The sequence below is a fragment of the Bos indicus x Bos taurus genome, chromosome 13 (assembly GCF_003369695.1).
Source record: "Bos indicus x Bos taurus breed Angus x Brahman F1 hybrid chromosome 13, Bos_hybrid_MaternalHap_v2.0, whole genome shotgun sequence".
Lineage (NCBI taxonomy): Eukaryota > Metazoa > Chordata > Mammalia > Artiodactyla > Bovidae > Bos > Bos indicus x Bos taurus.
In genome coordinates, this window is record NC_040088.1 from 22,008,142 (window position 1) to 22,027,572 (window position 19,431).

Here is a 19,431-nt window from a genome sequence, read left to right on the forward strand (position 1 = left end):
TCTAAATTTTTTGTGGGGTGATTTAGTCAAAGTCCGTCTCCCCTACTAGACTCCAGCACGAGGAATTAGGAACCATAGATTCACCTATTCACTCATTTGTTTCTTCATTTACCAAGAGGCTGCTAGAACAGGGAGGATGAGCCTGGGATTCTACAGACAGTTAGACTAGATGCAAACCTTACAAGATGAATGACCTCATGGTTTGGTGTTTTTTTTTCAACTCTTTTTGTCCAATTTTTCTCCTCAAGAAAACAGGGATAATAATAGCACCTACTGGAAGATTTTCTGGGGTTATTAAAGAGGTCGTGCATGTTAAGTGCTGAAGAGTGTCCAGCAGGCTTAGCTACTGTTATACAACAAATATTTATTGAGGACCCTGGCAAGGCAGCTGGTTGCCCTCAGCCCTCATAGGTATTCTCTCCTTTTCCTACAGTCATAGGATTCTCAACATTTACCTGGGAAAATGTAAGCTTGCATCTTCCAGATTCCCTTGCAGCTAGTTGTGGCCACATGACTAAGTTCTGGCCAGTAAAATGTGAGAGGCTTCTGAGTTGCATCCTTCAAGAGTAGGACATGCCTTTTCTTGTCTCCTTCTTACCTCCTGCTGCTTGGAATGTGCAGGAGCCTCTCACCTCAGATCATGAGGCTGAAGGCCTCATTCAAAGAATAGCAGAGTGGAAAGACGGAAGCAGATGGGTCCCACATTTTCATACCGTCTCTGAACCTCCTACATCTGGACTTCAGGGTGAGGGGTAAATAAATTCTAGTCAGTCAAAGCCTCTTTTACTTTGTGTCTCTGCTATATGCGTCCACACCTTAACCCTCACTAACATTAGCACCTACTAGGTGCCAGGGGTTGTATGCTTATTCATCTCAGTATCCAGAGGGCTCCATGTAGAAGAAGAAATGTAGGTTTAGGGGTCACAGAATTAGTAAGAGGCCAGGACCTGCTATCATGGGAGAATTCACCCTGTGGGTCTGTGATGGATGCATAGAGATCAATAGGACACTGGCTGTGGAATAGTCTAATTGCACTGGGTTTGAACCCCACACTGACACTTTCTGTGTGACCTTAATCGACTAGCGTAATATCTCTGAACATAATCACTTCTTTATGGATAGTTATGAGGCTTAAATAAGACAGAGATGGCATCAGTAATGCCCTTGACACACTGTGGATGCTAAATGAATATTGGCCCCTGTCATAGCCAAATTGGAACAAATCCCAGAGGCCACCCAGGGGAACTGGGAGAAAAACAAAGGGAGACAAGGTCCTGAGAGACAAAGGGAAGGAGAGATGAGGCTGGTGGAGGGGGGGATCTTACTCCTTTACTTCCACCCATCCTGGCCTGTGGCGAAGGACGTCCATGAGAGTATTCATAAGAGTGGTCTTGAACCGGATTGAGGCTCTCTGCTCTCTGCAAGAAAAGGCAAGAGAACATTTGCTCAGAATCAACTATTTCCCTAAGATGGGCCAGGGATAGGAAAAAAGGAAAAGGAAGAAATGTTAATTCCATACCTGGAAATGCCAAAACAGAATTACCAAATTTCAGAATTTAGCATCATAGCATGAAACACTTAAAAAAATGAATTTGAGAATTACAGAATCTTTGAATCATTGAAAAATCATAGCAGTCTCTTGCTTCAGTGCTTTCTGTGGTTTGGTGGCTTTACATGTGCCACTGCCAACTCTTATATCGAATGGTGTTTGCTATATGTGTGCTTAGTTGCTCAGTCACGTCTGACTCTTCGAGACCCATTGATTGTAGCCCGTCAGGCTCCTCTGTCCATGGAATTCTCCAGGCAAGAATACTGGAGTGGGTGGCTGTTTCCTTCTCCAAAGGATCTTCCCAACGCAGGGACTGAACCATGCCTCCTATGTCTTTTGCATTGGCAGGCAGATTCTTTGCCACTGTGCCACCTGGGAAGCATATTAAGTGATAAGTATTTGCAAATCTCCCTTTCTGTTACTCATCTGAGAAGATGGAATGGGTATACTTTTCCCTCTTCCTCCTACCAGGAAAACTACGACCCCAGGACATTAGATATAAAACAAACATAAGAAGACACTGAAAGGTGGACAGAATAAGGCAGACTGACTGGCTAAGGATCTCAGGACCCAAAGAATTGCATGTGGTAAATTCCCTGGGTTATCTTTTTGCCTCATAGGTCCCAGATGTGGAGAGGAAGAAGCTGGCAAGTCTGAAACACCAATGGGCACAGACAAAAAAGCTCCAATAAAAGCCCCTCTCTCCAACCAGGAAAGGAAGATTTAGACAATAACTTCTGTACTCTGGCCAACTCTGTGGCTTAGCAAAGGCTGAACGGGGAATCTAGACTTCCCGCCAGGTTGTAACAAGGCATCCAACATCCCCCCCAACAACCTGGGTAGGTTGGTGTCAGAGAAGGTCAAAGATGGAGCCGGGACTTTCATCACTAGCAGGTGGTAGGAAGACGCCCACACCTGCTGTGACAGCGGAGACCATGTACCTGGACTCCATCCCCACCTGGCAGTAAGGAGGCACCCCTCTCCCTTGGGTTGACTGTCAACAGAGGCCTGGTAAAGAAGCAGGACTTTCACTACCACCCAGTGGTGATGAGGCTGCACCTCCGGTGGTGTTTGAGTAGGTCAGGTGGGGAGTAGGAACAAGGCACTCCCAGCCAGGGTGAGATCAGCAGAGGCCTAGTGGAGCCAGAACTCCCACTCTACCCAGCAGTAAGAAGGAGCCCCTCTACCCTCAAGTGTCAGTGGAAGCCAAGTGGGGAAACCAGACTACCCTATTATGACAATAATGAGATGGTACCATACCCCCTTCCCTGGCCAGAGCAGGGTGAGAAAATGTCACCTAAAATAGGTTTAAACAAGATCCAGAGCTCTACAGCTTAATATCCCAAATGTTCAAGATTCAATTGGAAATCACTTGTCACACCAAGAATCAGGAAAATCTCAATGTGGCTAATACCCATGCCAAAATGGCAGATGTGTTAGAATTATGTGACAAATTTTCTAAAGCAAGCATCATAAAAATGTTTCAGTGAGTGACTAAGGACACATTTGAAGAACATATGAGGAACCCAGGAAAAAAATCAAAGATGTGCACTTTCACTACTCTTATTCAACATAGCGCCAGAAGTTCTAGACAATTCAAGAAGGCAAGAAAAGTGATGTAGATCAGGAAGGAAGAAAGAAAATTGTCCCTTTTTGCAGATGACTATGTAAAACTTCCCAAGGAATCTAAGAAACAATTCATGAACTAATAGGTGAGATCAGTGAGCTCACAGGATATAAAATGAATATTCAAAAATTAGTTATATTTCTATATATTATCAATGAGCACATGAACACTGAAATTAAAAATACAATTTACAAGTTCTTTTTAAAAAGGCATATTTAGGTGCAAATCTAACAAAACATGTGCAGAACTTATGTACTGGAAGCTACAAAAGCAAAAATTCAAAGATCTAAATAAATGGAGAACCGTACCATGTACATGGATTGGAAGACTCAGTAGACGTGTCAATTCTTCCCAAATTGGTGTGCAGATTTAATATGATTCCTGGGAGCAGAATCCTAGTGAGATTTTTTTGCAGGATAATTCTAAAATATATGTGGAAAGGCAAAGATATTAGAAGGGCTTCCCTGGTGGTTCAATGGTAAGGAATTCGCCTGCCAATGCAGGAGACACAAGAGATGCAGGTTCAATCCCTAGGTCAGGAAGACCCTTGGAGAAAGAAATGGCAACCCACTCCAGTGTTCCTGTCTGAAAAATTCCATGGACAGAGCGGCCTGGCAGGCTACAGTCCATGGGGTTGCAGAGAGTCAGACATGACTAAGCAACTGAGCACACACAAACACACAAAGATATTAGAACTAGAATATGTAAAACAAATTTGAAAAGAAGAATAAAGTGGGGTCATTTCAGTTCAGTTCAGGTGCTCAGTCGTGTCCAACTCTTTGAGACCCCATGGACTGCAGCACGCCAGGCTTCCCTGTCCATCACTAAGTCCTGGAGCCTGCTCAAACTCATGTCCATCGAGTTGGTGATGCCTTCCAACCATCTCATTCTCTGTTGTCCCCTTCTTCTCATGCCTTCAATCTTTCCAGAATCAGGGTCTTTTCCGGTGAGTCAGTTCTTCTCATCAGGTGGCCAAAGTATTGGAACTTCAGCTCCAGCATCAGTCCTTCCAATGAATATTCAGGACTGATTTCCTTTAGGATGAACTGGTTTGATCTCCTTGTAGTCCACGGGACTCTCAAGAGTCTTCACCAACATCACAGTTCAAAAGCATCATTTCTTTGGCACTCAGCTTTCTTTATAGTCCAACTCTCACATCCATACATGACTACTGGAAAAACCATAGCCTTGACTAGACGGACCTTTGTCAGCAAAGTAATGTCTCTGCTTTTCAATATGCTGTCTAGGTTGGTCATAGCTTTTCTTCTAAGGAGCAAGCGTCTTTTAATTTCATGGCTGCAGTCATCATTTACAGTGATTTTGGAACCCAAGAAAATAAAGCTTGTCACTTTTTCCATTGTTTCCCCGTCTATTTGCCATGAAGTGATGGGACCGGATGCCATGATCTTAGTTTTTGAATGTTGAGTTTTAAGCCAGCTTTTTCACTCTCCTCTTTCACTTTCATCAAGAGGCTTTTTAGCTCTAATTCACTTTCCCCCATAAGGGTGGTGTCATCTGTGTATCTGAGGTTATTGATATTTCTCCTGGCAATCTTGATTCCAGCTTGTGCTTCATCCAGCCCAGCATTTCACATGATGTATTCTGCATAGAAGTTAAATAAGGAGAGTGATAATATACAGCCTTGATGAACTCCTTTCCCGATTTGGAACTGTCTGTTGTTCCATGTCTGGTTCTAACTGTTGCTTCTTGACCTGCATACAGATTTCTCAGGAGGCAGGTAATATGGTCTGGTACTCCCATCACTTTAAGAATTTTTCATGGTTTGTTGTGATCCACACAGTCAAAGACTCTGGCATAGTCAATAAAGCAGAAGTAGATGGTTTTCTGGAACTCTCTTGCTTTTTTGATGATCCAACGGATGTTGGCAATTTGATCGTTGGTTCCTCTGCCTTTTGTAAATCCAGCTTGAACATCTGGAAGTTCTCGGTGCACGTACTGTTGAAGCCCCACTTGGAGAATTTTGAGCATTGTTTTGCTAGCGTGTGAGATGAGTGCAATTGTGCGGTAATTGGAATATTCTTTGGCATTGCCTTTCTTTGGGATGGGAATGAAAACTGACCTTTTCCAATCCTGTGGCCACTGCTGAGATTTCCAAATTTGTGGCATATTGAGTGCAGCACTTTAACAACATCATATTTTTAGGATTTGAAATAACTCAGCTGGAATTCCATCGCCTCCACTAGATTTGTTTGTAGTAATGAAAGGCAACCATTTTGCCTTTTTGCAATTCTTTTTCTTGGTCTTGATCACTGCCTCCTGAACAATGTCACAAACCTCCGTCCATAGTTCTTCAGGCACTCTATCAAATCTAATCCCTTGAATATATTTGTCACTTCCACTGTATAATCATAAGGGATTTGATTTAGGTCATACCTGAATGACCTAGTGGTTTCCCTACTTTCTTCAATTTAAGTCTGAATTTTGCAATAAGGAGTTCATGATCTGAGCCACAGTCAGCTCCTGGTCTTGTTTTTGCTGACTGTATAGAGCTTCTCCATCTTCGGCTGCAAAGAATATAATCAATCTGTGGGGTAAATCAGTCTAATAAATTTCAAAACATTATGTAGCTACAATAATCAAGACTGTGGTATTCGTAGAAAAAGAGATACAGAGACCTAGAGAAGAGAAAAAAGAACAAGGAAATAGACCCACACAAATATGCCCAAATAAATTTTGACAAATGAACAAAATTAATTCAATGGAGGAAGAATAGCCTTTTCAATAAATGGTACTGGAGCGATTTAATATGCATAAGCAAAATATGAACCTAGACTTAAGCCTCATACTTTATTGGGTGAACTAGTTTTAAAAATTAATTTTATTTAATTAATTAATTTATTTATTTATTTTTGGCTGTGCTAGGTCTTCGTTGCTGTGTGCAGGCTACTCTATATTGTGGAGCACAGGTTTCTCCTTGCAGAGGTTTCTCTTGTTGTAGAGCTTTGACTTAGTTGCTCCTTGGCATACAGGATCTTTCTAGACCAGGGATCGAACCTGTGTCCTCTGCATTGGCAGGCAAATTCTTAACCACTGGATCACCAGAGAAATCCCTTAGACTTCATAGTTTATATAAAACTTAACTATAGTCCCCCTAGGTTCCTCTGTCCATGGGATTTCCCAGGCAAAAATACAGAAGTGGGTTGCCATTTCCTTCTCCAAAGGAGTTTCCTGACCCAGGGATAGCACCTGCATCTCCTGCATTGCAGATGGATTCTCTACTGCTGAGCCACCAGGGAAGCCCAAATTAATAGCACAGGAAACTTAAATGACCAACAAGCATGTTAAAATATACTCAACCTTATCAATAACCAAGAAATGCAAATTATGATAAAAAGGACTTCTGCTTTTAGTTATGATATAAAAGGATGTGAAAGAGTTTCAATACTATAGTAACAATGAGAAAACAATGCATAGAAAAAATGTCCCTGTTCATGATGGAGAGCAATAAACAAAAGAAAACTTGACAAACTCATTCCAGAGAGAAACAAGGCCTTCATGGAGGAGCAGAGAAGATGCAGCAGATTCCAGTTCTGGGTCTGGGTTGGACAAGTGAGGGAGCGATGCCAGCGGTGGAAGATAGACTTTGCGGTGCCAGGAGAAATTGGCTGAGCTTTGACAACATGTGGGCTTCCGTGGTAGCTCAGCTGGTAAAGAATCCACCTGCAATGCAGGAGACCCTAGTTCGATTCCTGGGTTGAGAAAATCCCCTGGAGAAGAGATAGGCTACCCACTCCAGTATTCTTGGGTTTCCCTGGTGACTCAGACAGTAAAGAATCCACATGCAATGCAGGAGACCTGGGTTCCATCCCTGGGTCAGGAAGATCCCCTGGAGGAGGGCATGACAACCCACTCCAGTATTCTTACCTAGAGAATCCCCATGGACAGAGGAGACTGGCAGGCTACAGTCCATGGGGGTCACGTAGAGTCAGCCTGAGTGACTAAGCACAGCACAGCACAGACAACATGTAGGGTGGATACAAATCTGGAAGAGTCCTTTCCAAAACCAGATGAAATAAAGCCGGATTTTGGCAAATTTGCTTAAGAAAGGAGCACTAACTGTAGAAAACAGTAAAGCTGAGAGAAAACCCAGACTTCCGCACATGGTGCTTGCATTCTAGCAGCCCTGCCAGAGTTGAATCCCAAAGTAAACAAAAACCATCAAACAAACACCTGCAGTCCAACCTCCTCCCAGGTCAGACACTAACAAGCTACAGGAGGCAGGCTCGAGACGAAGTCAGTGTATTACAGCTTTGATCCAACCCACACTCCCAGTGCATGTAACAAGTTATGTTTATACTGTAGTCTGTTCAGTTCAGTTCAGTTCAGTCACTCAGTCGTGTCCGACTCTTTGCGACCCCATGAATGGCAGCATGCCAGGCCTCCCTGTCCATCACCAACTCCCAGAGTTCGCCCAGACTCACGTCCATGGAGTCAGTGATGCCATCCAGCCATCTCATCCTCTGTGGTCCCCTTCTCCTCCTGCCCCCAATCCCTCCCAGCATCAGAGTCTTTTCCAATGAGTCAACTCTTCGCATGAGGTGGCCAAAGTACTGGAGTTAAGTGTGCAATAGCATTGTGTCTCTTTAAAAATGGACATATCTTAATTTAAAATATTTATTGTCCCATTTTATTTCTGGGACTTCCCTGGTGGTCCAGTGGTTAAGAATCTGCCTACCAATGCAGAGTACACGATTTCGACCCCTGGACTCAGGAGATCCCACACGCCTTGGAGCAGCTAAGCCCTTGATCCACGACTACTGAGGCGCACGTGCCTAGAGCCTGTGCTCAGCAGCAAGAGAAGCCCGAGCACCACAACGAAGAGTAGTCCCCACTGGCCACAACTAGAGAAAGCCCATGTGCAGCAATGAAGACCTAGCACAACAAAAAATAAAATGAATAAATATGTAAATAAAAAAATTTTTAAATAACTTAATTTTTTTAAAAAAATGCTGTCATTTGAGTCTTCAGTGTGGTGTAGTAGTAACATCAAAATCACTGATCATAGATTCTCATCATAAATATAATAATAATGAAAAAATTTGAAATGTTGAGAATTACCAAAGTGTGACACAAACAAGAGCAGAAAACTCTGCTGGAAAACGGCACAATTAGACTTGGTCAATGTAGAGTTGCCACAAACCTTCAATTTGTAAAAAAAAAAAACATAGTATCTGTAAAGTGCAACAAAGCAAAGTATAATAAAAGGATGTATGCTTGTACACAAATACATGTACACAAATATATGTGGGTGTGGAAGTGGGTGTGCATAATTTTTTTGGTCTTCACTGTTTTTTACACACAATATGCAGAAGGGAATATAAAAAATATAAGACATGCAATAAGAAAGCAGAAAAATGTAATGCATAATCAAGAGGAAAAATAGCCAATTGAGATAAACTCATAAATGACCCAATTATTGGAGTTATAAGATTAAGACTTTACACAGATACTATAAATATGTTGAAGAATTTATCTGAAAAGATGGATATAATAAGTAAATATATGAGTTATTGCAGAAAAGATATTGAGAGTCTAAAAAGGAACCAAGATGGAAAAATCTAAAACTGAAAATTACAGTATCTGAAATTAAAAATTCATAGGATAAATTTAACAGGCGATTGGACATTATCGAAAAAGGACAGTAATGTTAGTCAAAGGGTACAAATTTCCAGTTATAAGAGAAATGAGTTCTGAGGATCTAGTGTATAGCATGGTAACTCTACTGTATGATATGCTGGAAAGTTGTTAACAGTAGATCTTAAGCCTTCTCACCATAACAACAACAACAAAATGGTAATTATGTGAGGTGAAGGATGTGTTGATTAACCTTATTGTGGTAAACATTTTACAATATATATGTGTATCAAATCATCACATTATACACTTTAAATTTACACAATGCTGCTGCTGCTGCTGCTGCTGCTAAGTCGCTTCAGTCGTGTCCGACTCTGTGCGACCCCATAGATGGCAGCCCACCAGGCTCCCCCGTCCCTGGGATTCTCCAGGCAAGAACACTGGAGTAGGTTGCCATTTCCTTCTCCAATGCATGAAAGTGAAAAGTGAAAGTGAATTCACTCAGTCGTGTCTGACTCTTCATGACCCCATGGACTGCAGCCTACCAGGCTCCTCCGTCCATGGGATTTTCCAGGCAAGAGTACTGGAGTGGGGGGCCATTGCCTTCTCCCAATTTACACAATACTATATGCCAATTACATCTCAGTAAAGCTAGAAAACAATTGAAAGATAGTAAATTTGAAGACAGAACAATAGAAATTATTCAATCTGAGTTAGAGAAAGAAAAAATTTAGAAAAACAGATCTCAGGGCCTTACGGGACAATATCAAACAATATAACATACGTGAAATCCATGGCAACATACATCACCAATGGGAGTTGGTGATGGACAGGGAAGCCTGGCCGTTGGTGATGGACAGGGAAGCCTGGCATGCTGCAGCCCATGGGGTCAGAAAGAGTCAGACACGACTGAGTGACTGAACTGAATAAAACAGATGGACGGGTTCTGTTATCAGAAGTGCTCTTTGTTATGTTGAGGTGGGAGCAGACATGTAAGTTTGGGGCCAGGATCTGGAATATAGTGGAATCGATCTGCGTGCAAGAGTGAAAGGTTTAAAATTGGTGGAAAGGAGTCAGTACATATAGACAGAAAGCAAAGAAGATGGGCGCTGCATGAGATAAAGGTCAGAGACCATGTGTGCCCTGCCCAGTAATGGTGTAGTCAGAAAGGACTTTAGAAAAAATAAAAATATCTAAATGAAATAAGAAAATTCTAAAAGAATTGCCATGGTGTGTGCAATGTAACTACCTCCTTAACTCCCCACAAAAATCTTCAGTAAAGTCTGCATTGCTTACTCCTGCTTTGTGCATGTGGATTCTGTTTAAGAAATCCAAAAAGGTGCTGAGTTCTGCACCCAGGTTACTGTTGCAGAGTGGTGCAGAAGTTTAGAATGGATTTGTCATTTGAGTTATCAAGTCCACTTCACATGGTTGTTGAACGAGGCAAGGGAACACAGATACAACATGGTCTGTGGAGTCCAACAAGCTCTGCCACTAACAGATCCTACAGTCTTGAGCAAGTAACAGCTTCTCTGAGTTTCAGTCTCCCCACCTGTAAAATGGACAGAACAGTAGTATCTACTTCAAAGAACTGTGGTCAGGATTCATTGAGATAAGCAAGTGAAGCAACAAGCCCAGGGCCTGGCAAGTGCTTGCTAATTGTTTATTATCATAATCCTTATCATTATCAAAGTAAAGAAGGGGGAAGGGAGAGATGGACAAAGGGAAGGAAGGAAGGAAGGCAGTGATTAGTTCTGGGTTTATTGGACTGGGTGGGACCACTCACCGTTCTTTTCCTTTTGGCAGTCCATGGCCCTTGTAATTTTGATTCTGCAATGAGAAAATGAAACTGTTATAATTTTATGCATTTCCATTCTGTTTTTCCAGCTCAACTTACTGCAGATATTAAAATGTTCAAACTATCAGACACAGCACTGCACAGATGCTATGACAAGAAGGTTTAGCCTGGCAAAGTTCTCACTGGTTAGCATGTACCCAGAAACTTGGTCCTTAGAATGAACCCCCAAGGATCCAAGGGTCCACGTCACTCTAGGCTTACTCCAGATATGACCGTATAGTGAATACCCAGTTTTAAGTGTTTCAAATGCCCAACCATGATCCCCAGTATGAGGGCTGAACTCAGTAGGATCTGGACCTTCTGTAACATTGAATGTTTGATTAGACCCATGATTCAGGAGGAGCTGGGTTAATGACTCAGAGCAATGTTAATTGCTTTGACTCAAAATGGACTTTCCAAATCTTCAAAGGGTATTTGGGGTATTATTCTCCTACAACTATGTCCAAAACAGTTTGATCCTCAGTCCTGGTATGACTGATCTCTAAGGCAGATGTGAAAGGAGAATCAGAAATTGGTCTTATGCAAGATGACCTATGCACCTTGGACAGAAGTGCCATCTGTATTAGTCTTCTATTGCTTCATAACAAATTACCACAAATATAGTAGCTTAAAGCAGTGCAGATCTATGTCCCACAGCTTCCTTGGACCAGGAGTCAGTCTGGGCACATCTTAGCTGGATCTTTTGCTCAGTTCTTACAAGGCTACCATCAAGGTGATGGCTGTGGTTATGTTTCTCCTCTAGGGCTTGGGGAGGGCTTGGGGTCCTGTTCCAAGATCATCCAGATTGTTGGCAGAATTGTTATTTGGGGCTGTACAACTGAGGTCCCTGTTTATTTGCTAGTCATTGGTTGGGACTCCTCTCAGCTCCTAGAGGCTGCTTGCAGTTCCTTTTGAAGTGGCCCCCTCAGGCAGTTCAAGACATGGATGCTTACTTTCTTCCAGGCCAACAAAAGCATATCCCTCTGATTCCAACCCTTCTCCCACTCCAAGTCGGCTATGATGGAGGCTCATATAACATGGTAAAGCCACAGGCTCCATGGACACTTAAGGGGAGGGCATTATACCAAGTGTGTACACCCAAGAATCTTGGGGGCCATCTTCGAATTCTGCCTACCACACAATGCTGTGCTGTGCTGTGCTGTGCTAAGTTGCTCAGTTGTGTCCGACTCTTTGTGACCCCATGGCCTGTAGCCCACCAGGCTCCTCTGTCCATGGGAGATTCTTCAGGAAAGAATACTGGAGTGAGTTGCCATGCCCTCCTCCAGGGATGGCATTTCCAACTCAGGGATCGAACCCAGGTCTCCTGCATTCCAGGCAGATTGTTTACCGTATGAGCCACCAGAGAAACCCAAGAATACTGGAGTGGGTAGCTTATCCCTTCTCCAGGGCATCTTTCTGACCCAGGAATCGAACTGGGTCTCCTCCATCGAAGGTGAATTCTTTACCAGCTAAGCTATCAGGGAAGCCCCTACTACACAATGCTACCCCTCAAAAAGACAGTAGAAAGGGCTGGAGGTTACTGTTTTACAAAACCTGCAGAAGTAAGCCCCCCACAAAAGTAAGGGTAATTTTATCCTGTTTCAATCAAGCCCCTCTAATTTCCCTAGTCAAGTGTTCTAATCTTTTTTTCATAATATCTTTTATATCCTCACGTTTATGTATGTTTACACAGTTGCTCCAGAGTCTTTGCTTGAAAAAAATTTCCCATTTCTCACTGAATTGTCTTGCCTCTTCTGTCAAAATTCAATTGGCTATGTATATGTGGGTCTATCTCTAGACTCTATTTTATTCTATTGACTTATTTGTCTACTCTTATGTCCCTACCACACTGCCTTAATTACCATAGTTTTCTAGTAAATCTTGAAATCAAGTAGAGTAAGTCCAATCTTTTCAAGATTGTCTTTACAAGTTAAGGTCCTCTGGACTTCAATATTAATTTTAGGATCCGCTTGCTAACTTCTATCAAAAGAGTATATTGGTATTTTTATTGGGATTATAATGAACGTACAGATCATTTTGGGAAGAAGTGACATCATAAATGATTGAGTGCATTATTTCATGAATATGATCTATCTCTATTAATCTAAGTTTTCAACTTCTTTCCACTGTTTTCTAGTTTTAAGTATAGAAGTCTTGAACATGTTTAATTACATTTATTTTTAGACATTTGATTTTATGATGCATTGTAAATTTTCACTTTCCAATTATTTGATGGTAAACAGAATAAAGCTCCCTCAAAATATGTCCATGTCCTAATCCCCAGAACTTGTAAATATGTTAGGTGCCTGTGTGTTCAGTGATGACCAATTCTTTGGGACCCCAGGAATGGTAGCCACCCAGGCTCCTCTGTCTACAGAGCTTCCCAGGCAAGAATACCGGAGTGGGTAGCCATGTCCTACTCCAGGGAATCTTCCTGACCCAAGGATGGAACCCATATCACCAACGTCTCCTGCACTGGCAGGTGGGATTCTTTACCACTGTGCCACTTGGGATTGCATGGCAAAGGGAAATTAAGGTTTCAGGTGGAATTAAGGTTTGGAATCACTGACTTGAAAATAGAGACATTATCCTGGATTATTTGGGTGGGCCCAAGATAATCACTTATTTTTTTGCTCTGAAAGTGAAAGTCTCTCAGTCGTGTCCGACTCTTACAGTCCATGGAATTCTCCAGTCCGTAGGTAGCCATTTCCTTCTCCGGGGCATCTTCCCAACCCTGGGAAGAAATGGAAGTGCCATTCTTCGGAGATGGAACACGGGATAAGAAGCAGGCCGGGGTGGGACAGCTGGATTCTTGAGTTCATTCTTTTCTCTGGGTCTAATCTTTCCCAGATTAGAAATCTCTACCACTTTTGAAATGGGGGCGTTGGTCTGTGCACTCCTAGAGGGCAGGGGTTTGTCCGTTTCACCTCTCCATTGACCAGTATTGGGCTGGCCTCAGAAAAAACAGTAATGAGCGTTTGTGGGGTGGATAGATGAGAGAGTTGCAAGCAGCCGACGGGGTAAATAGATTTCTAAACAGCTTTTCCAGATCAGGAAATCCGTAATTCTGAGCTTTCCACGGAGTCACAGAAATCGCTGACTATAGTTTAGAATCCTAGAGTTTCATAAATTTCTGGCTGGCAAGCCAGGTTTCTTACTCGCGCTGAAACTCCGGCGTTGCGCAGGATGCCGGGACTTGTAGTTTTTTCTCTGAACGCGTCATTTTCTTCCTTGCTAACGGGAATCCCTCCACGAGGACTCCTCAACTTCTGCACCCCTCTGCGATTTCTCTCCCTCTCTAGGGACGATGAACCATCTGGATCGAGGGGCATGCCTACCTTCGGTCGTGACATGATAGGATTCCCCAGGGCGCGATCCACACCGCCACTTTGTCTGGCTAGAGCCTTAGCGTCCCGTTGCCAAGGCGACGGAGGGAGGGCTCTGCCGTTCTGATTGGATGAGGTTAGGAAACTCTTTTCCGCGCAACTCACAGACCCCAGCTCAGAAGCCGTTGCGTGCCAAGGCGGCCCAGACCCCTCTAGTCCCTAAAATTTTCTCCCCCAGCCCTATGCCTCCGCGACCTAGCCGGAGACTGGCTGCCAGCCGAGGGCTCTCACGCCTCGTGTCTCCTCCGGCTGCACTTCGGTTGACCTAATAGACCTGCATCTGAAAAGTTGTCAGCTTTTGGTCAATGAGATGGTTCTATGTTTCCTTACTCGGTCCCTCACAGTCACCTGGTCAGTTGCTCACGTGGCCAGTCAGTCACTCTAATTCTTAGGCACCAACTCAATGCCAGGACTCACCTCAACGTCTGCAGGAACCTCCTGACCCTCTAGGATTGCCCACTTTGCCCTATCCATTCCAGTTCATTCTTTGCACTGCTGGCAAAGAGCTCTTTAAAACACAAGCCTGATCTTGTCTCTCCCCTGCCTATAACCGAGCCATTTATTCCTCACTGCATCCTGTACTGGCTCCATGTCCTTCCCTGCCTTACTTCCCACTGCCCGGGGATCTATATACCTATATCTATATAGCTGATTAGAAACTATTTTCAAATTTTTGTTGTTGTTATTTTATAGCACTAAAAATATGTAGGAATATATCTAACAAAATATATGAAAGACATTTCATCAAACAACAAATTTTTATTAAACATCTACTGTTATGTCCTGGCTCATTCTTGACTCTGAGGATACAACAGTGAACAAAACTAATAAAGACAAAATTCTCATAGAGAAATTTACAAAACATTATTGAAGGACATTAAAGAAGGCCTGAATACGTGGAGGGATATACCATGTACATGGATGGGAAGACTCAATATCATAAAGACATATATTTTCCCAAATCTAATCAGAATTTTTGAGAGCGATTGTCAAACCCAAACAACAAAGTTTATGTGTTGGGGAAGGGAGATATTTCTCTGCTTATCAAGTCACATATGGTGCAAAGAGGCAAATATTAATGGAATACGGTAGGGATCCTAGAAACAGACACAGATTTTTCTGTACTGATGTACAATAGAGGTAGAATCATAAATCCATAGGGAAATGGTGGAGAACTCAATAAATGGCACTGAGAAACTGGCTTTCCATAGGAGTAAAAAATTGATGCCTGATTCAAGTAGATTAAAGAATAAATATGGCAAGCAAATATTTCAGACTACAACTGACCCTTGAATGATGCAGAAGTTAGGGGCACCAACCCCTAAGCAATTGAAAAACCACCTATAACATGACACTTGGCCCTTCTTGTAGACAGTTCCACAACCTTGGATTCAACCAATATCTGATTGTATAGTACTGTATTATGCTTTTATTGAAAAATATCTGCAAACAAGTGGACATGCCCAGTTCAAATTCATATTATTCAAAGATCAACTGTGGAGTATGATTTTTTCAATAAACCACAACTCATAAGGGAAAAACTGATCTGTGACTTTCTCAAAATTTAAACTGCCATATAACACTGCTGTTGCTGCTAAGTCGCTTCAGTTGTTCTGACTCTGTGCGACCCCATAGACGAGAGCCCACCAGGCTTCCCCGTCCCTGGGACTCTCCAGGCAAGAACACTGGAGTGGGTTGCCATTTCCTTCTCCAATGCAGGAAAGTGAAAAGTGATAGTGAAGTCGCTCAGTCGTGTCCGTCTCTTAGTGACCCCATGGACTGCAGCCTACCAGGCTCCTCCGTCCGTGGGGTTTTCCAGGCAAGAGTACTAGAGTACTGGAGTATTGCCTTCTCCGACATATAACACAAGACATTATAAACCAGACCAAAAGACAAGCTACAGATTAGGAGTAAAAATCTTCAACCTGTATAACAAAGGGATAGTATTCAAAGAACTCTTGCAAACTGTTAAGAAAAAGACTCTCTCCCACAACCTGCAAAAGAAAAGTGAATAAAATACACAAATGGGGATTTGCAGTAGAAGAAACTGAAATCACTAATAAGTAATTGAGATATATACATAAAAATAATTATGAGATATGGTTTTAACTACATCAACCAGAAAAATATTAAAACATTTATCAATGCGAAATGTTTGTGAGCATGTTGGGAAACAGGAATCTTTATATGCTGCTGGTACATTCACACTTTGGAAGGCAACTTGGCAATATTTTATACATTGAACAGGCGCACACTTCACAACCCATCAGTTCAACTACTGAACATACGCTCTTTGAATACAGCTGCAAGACCTATGAACTACCTTTCATTTTGCAGCTAATGTGCAAGGTGACAACCTTCCCTAAAGAAGTTCTTACACTTGTGCAAGGGTTGTATGTATAAATATGTTCTTTGCATATAATATAAGCTGTTCTTTGTATTAGTGGAAATATTAGAAATGATTTAAATATCCACTAGTATGGTGATGGATGAATAAAATGTGATATAGTTTAATAATAAGATACTATATAGTGATAAAAATTAATGACTCAGCTCTATATCAATATAAAAATATCCCCCAAACTTATTTTTGAGTCAATAAAAGAAAGTTGTAGAAGGATAAATATTTTTAAAGGCTATGATTTGTGTTAAATATAAACACATACAAAAGTATACTCTATATACTACAAGTATATAGGTATTACAAATTTAAAAACACAGATGAAAGATGTATACCCAATTCATGACAGTATTGTCTGTGGGGAAAGAATTAAAGATGAGGAAAGAGAAGAAGAAATTTCAACTATGTCAAGTTTATTTGGAATTTTTTTAATAACCCAGTTGAAGCAAATATGTCAAAATATTCTTATCTGAATTTGTTTTTCAGGTTTTTTTTCTAAGTGAAAAATAAGCCATAGCAATAACAGAAAATCAGTACTATGAGAGATGACATTTAGGATACTTTGGGAATGCACAATGGTGGGGTCTAACCAACTCTACTGGAGTCAGTAGAGACTTTCAAGAGGAAATGGGAGTTCATCTGGTAAAGAAAATGGGAAGGGCATTCCAGGAAAAGGGAACAGCATGTACAAAATCAGAAGAGAGTGAAAACACGTTTGAGGAAGTGAATGCCGATCAGTGACCAGAAAAGAGCAAAGAGAGGGATGATGAGACGGCCAAACCTGTATGTTTTTGTTTGTTTCCTTTTTCACAGATGTGGAAACAGAGCCCTAGTGAGGGCTGTAGAACCCAGGCCTCCTAACACCCTGTCAATTGTTCTGTGATAATAATAATAACAACAATAATGATGATAATAATGGTGATGTGCTGTGTGCAGTCTCTCTAGTAGATACTTTAAATATGTCCTCATTTTTAATCTTGCTACACACCTAGAGGGGCTTTTTCCCTCCTTGTTTTATTTTTTTTTTATGGACCTAGAGATTATTATATTAAGTCAGACATATGATGTCATATTAAGTCAAATGTTTGATGTCACTTGTATGCAAAATCTAAAATAATGGTACAAATGAACTTACTTACAGAGCAAAAATAGGCTCAGATACTGAAAAGAGGCTGATGATTACCAAAGGGGTTAGCAGGGGCAGAGGGATAAATTAGGAGTTCAGGATTGACAGATACACACTACTCTAAATAAAATAGATAATCACGGACTTCCTGATGGTCCAGTGGTTAAGAATCTGTGCTTCCAATGCAGAGGACATGGTTCAATCTCTGGTCCAGAGAACTAAGATCCCACAGTGCTATGAGGTATAGCCAGAACAACAATAATGAAAGGCAAGCTCCAGAATGGTGTATGTAGAATTGAAAGGTTGTTGTTGAATCACGCGAAGACACCGGGATTCTTGGCCCCTGGAGGAGAAGAATTCAATCCGGGGCCAGAGACGAGGCTTGATTGCTCAGAGCTTTTGTGTAATAAAGTTTTATTAAAGTATAAAGGAGATAGAGAAAGCTTCTGACATAGGCATCAGAAGGGGGCAGAAAGAGTACCCCCCCTCCTTGTTTTATAGACAGTAAATCTGAGGCCTGTACAAGTTAAGAAATTTGCTCCAAGTCACAGTGGCAGAAGCCTGATCCCACAAGGCTTTGTGTGCCATGCTAAGCAGGTTGGACTTTTCCCCAAGGACATTGAGTGTATTAGGTTCCTACTGCTGCTGTAATTACCGTAAACTGAGTGACTTAAAACAATACAAATGTATTAGCATATAGTTCTTGAGGTCAGAAGTCTAAAATGAGTCTAAGCTAAAATGAAGGTGTTGGCAGGCTTGAGTTCCTTCTGGAAGCTCTAGGAGAGAGTCTGTTTCCTTGTTTTGTCTTCCTTGGCTCATGGCCCCCTTCCATATTTGAAGCCAGAAATCATACCACTGTGACCTCTGCTACTGTCATCACACCCCTCTGACTCTTACACTCCTGCCTCCCTCTTTCACTTACAAGGATTCACTTATGTGAATCCAAGGTGGCTCCATTGGACCCACCCAAACAATCCAGGCTAATCTCCCCATCTCACAGTCAGCTGATAGCAAATTCAATTCCATCATCAGCCTTAATTCCCTCATAACATAACACGTTCCCAATTTTCAGGAATTAGAGAATGGACATTTTTGTCCATTAATTTGCCTACTATGGTGAACCACCGAATGGTTCTAAGCAAGGAAAGACAAGGTTAGAACTGCATTTTAGCATTTTCACATTATTATTGGTTTTAGAAAACTGTCACTTAGTGACTCATTTAAGGCAAATTAGGCTTTGTAACAACTAACACTTTCAAAGGCTGAATAGTACATAGATATTAAATGTGTTAACTCTAATAACTACATTTTCCCAGGGTTTTTAATGTGATAGCGTTCTTTCCTACATGTGCTTTGAAAAACTCAAATAGAGGAACAGAGGGCTATGGGGTAATTGATCCCATATGAATGAGAAAACAGACTCTGGGGCATTTGGTCACCTGACCAGGTTCACACAGCTGTTAAGGCCAGGGTCATGAAGAGGAACTGGACTTCAGGCCCCCTTTTAGGCATTCCTTTAAGCTATCTGTGGGGTGGGACATTCTGGGAAACTCAAATCATACATCTTTGGCACAATATTTCACGTGTAACCTGCTACTGCTACTGTTGCTAAGTCATTTCAGTCGTGTCTGACTCTGTATGACCCCATAGACAGCAGCCCACCAGGCTCCCTTGTCCCTGGGATTCTCCAGGCAAAAGCACTGGAGTGGGTTGCCATTTCCTTCTCCAATACATGAAAGTGAAAAGTGAAAGTGAAGTCGCTCAGTCGTGTCAGACTCTTAGTGACCCCGTGGACTGCAGCCTACCAGGCTCCTCTGTCCATGGGGTTTTCCAGGCAAGAGTTCTGGAGTGGGGTGCCATTGCCTTCTCCACATGTGTAACCTAGGGCCCAATAAATAATATTTGTTGAA

The 19,431-nt window shown here is 42.0% G+C and overlaps 1 protein-coding gene across 2 annotated transcripts in view; it reads right to left on the minus strand.

Annotated features, from left to right (window-relative positions):
- The window catches only part of TTLL9 (tubulin tyrosine ligase like 9), a 61,264-nt gene that overhangs the window by 37,811 nt on the left and 4,022 nt on the right, over positions 1-19,431 (minus strand). Inside the window, exons 1-3 of one of the 2 annotated variants that reach the window (XM_027558856.1) lie at positions 13,947-14,039; positions 10,558-10,601; positions 1,326-1,418 (exon numbers count right to left, since the gene is read on the minus strand). In XM_027558856.1, coding sequence (XP_027414657.1) covers positions 1,326-1,418; positions 10,558-10,601; positions 13,947-13,961 — 152 coding nt within the window. In that variant the 5' untranslated portion in view covers positions 13,962-14,039. Of the gene's footprint in view, positions 1-1,325; positions 1,419-10,557; positions 10,602-13,946; positions 14,040-19,431 lie in introns of those variants that run through there. The other variant, XM_027558857.1, reaches the window with a different exon arrangement.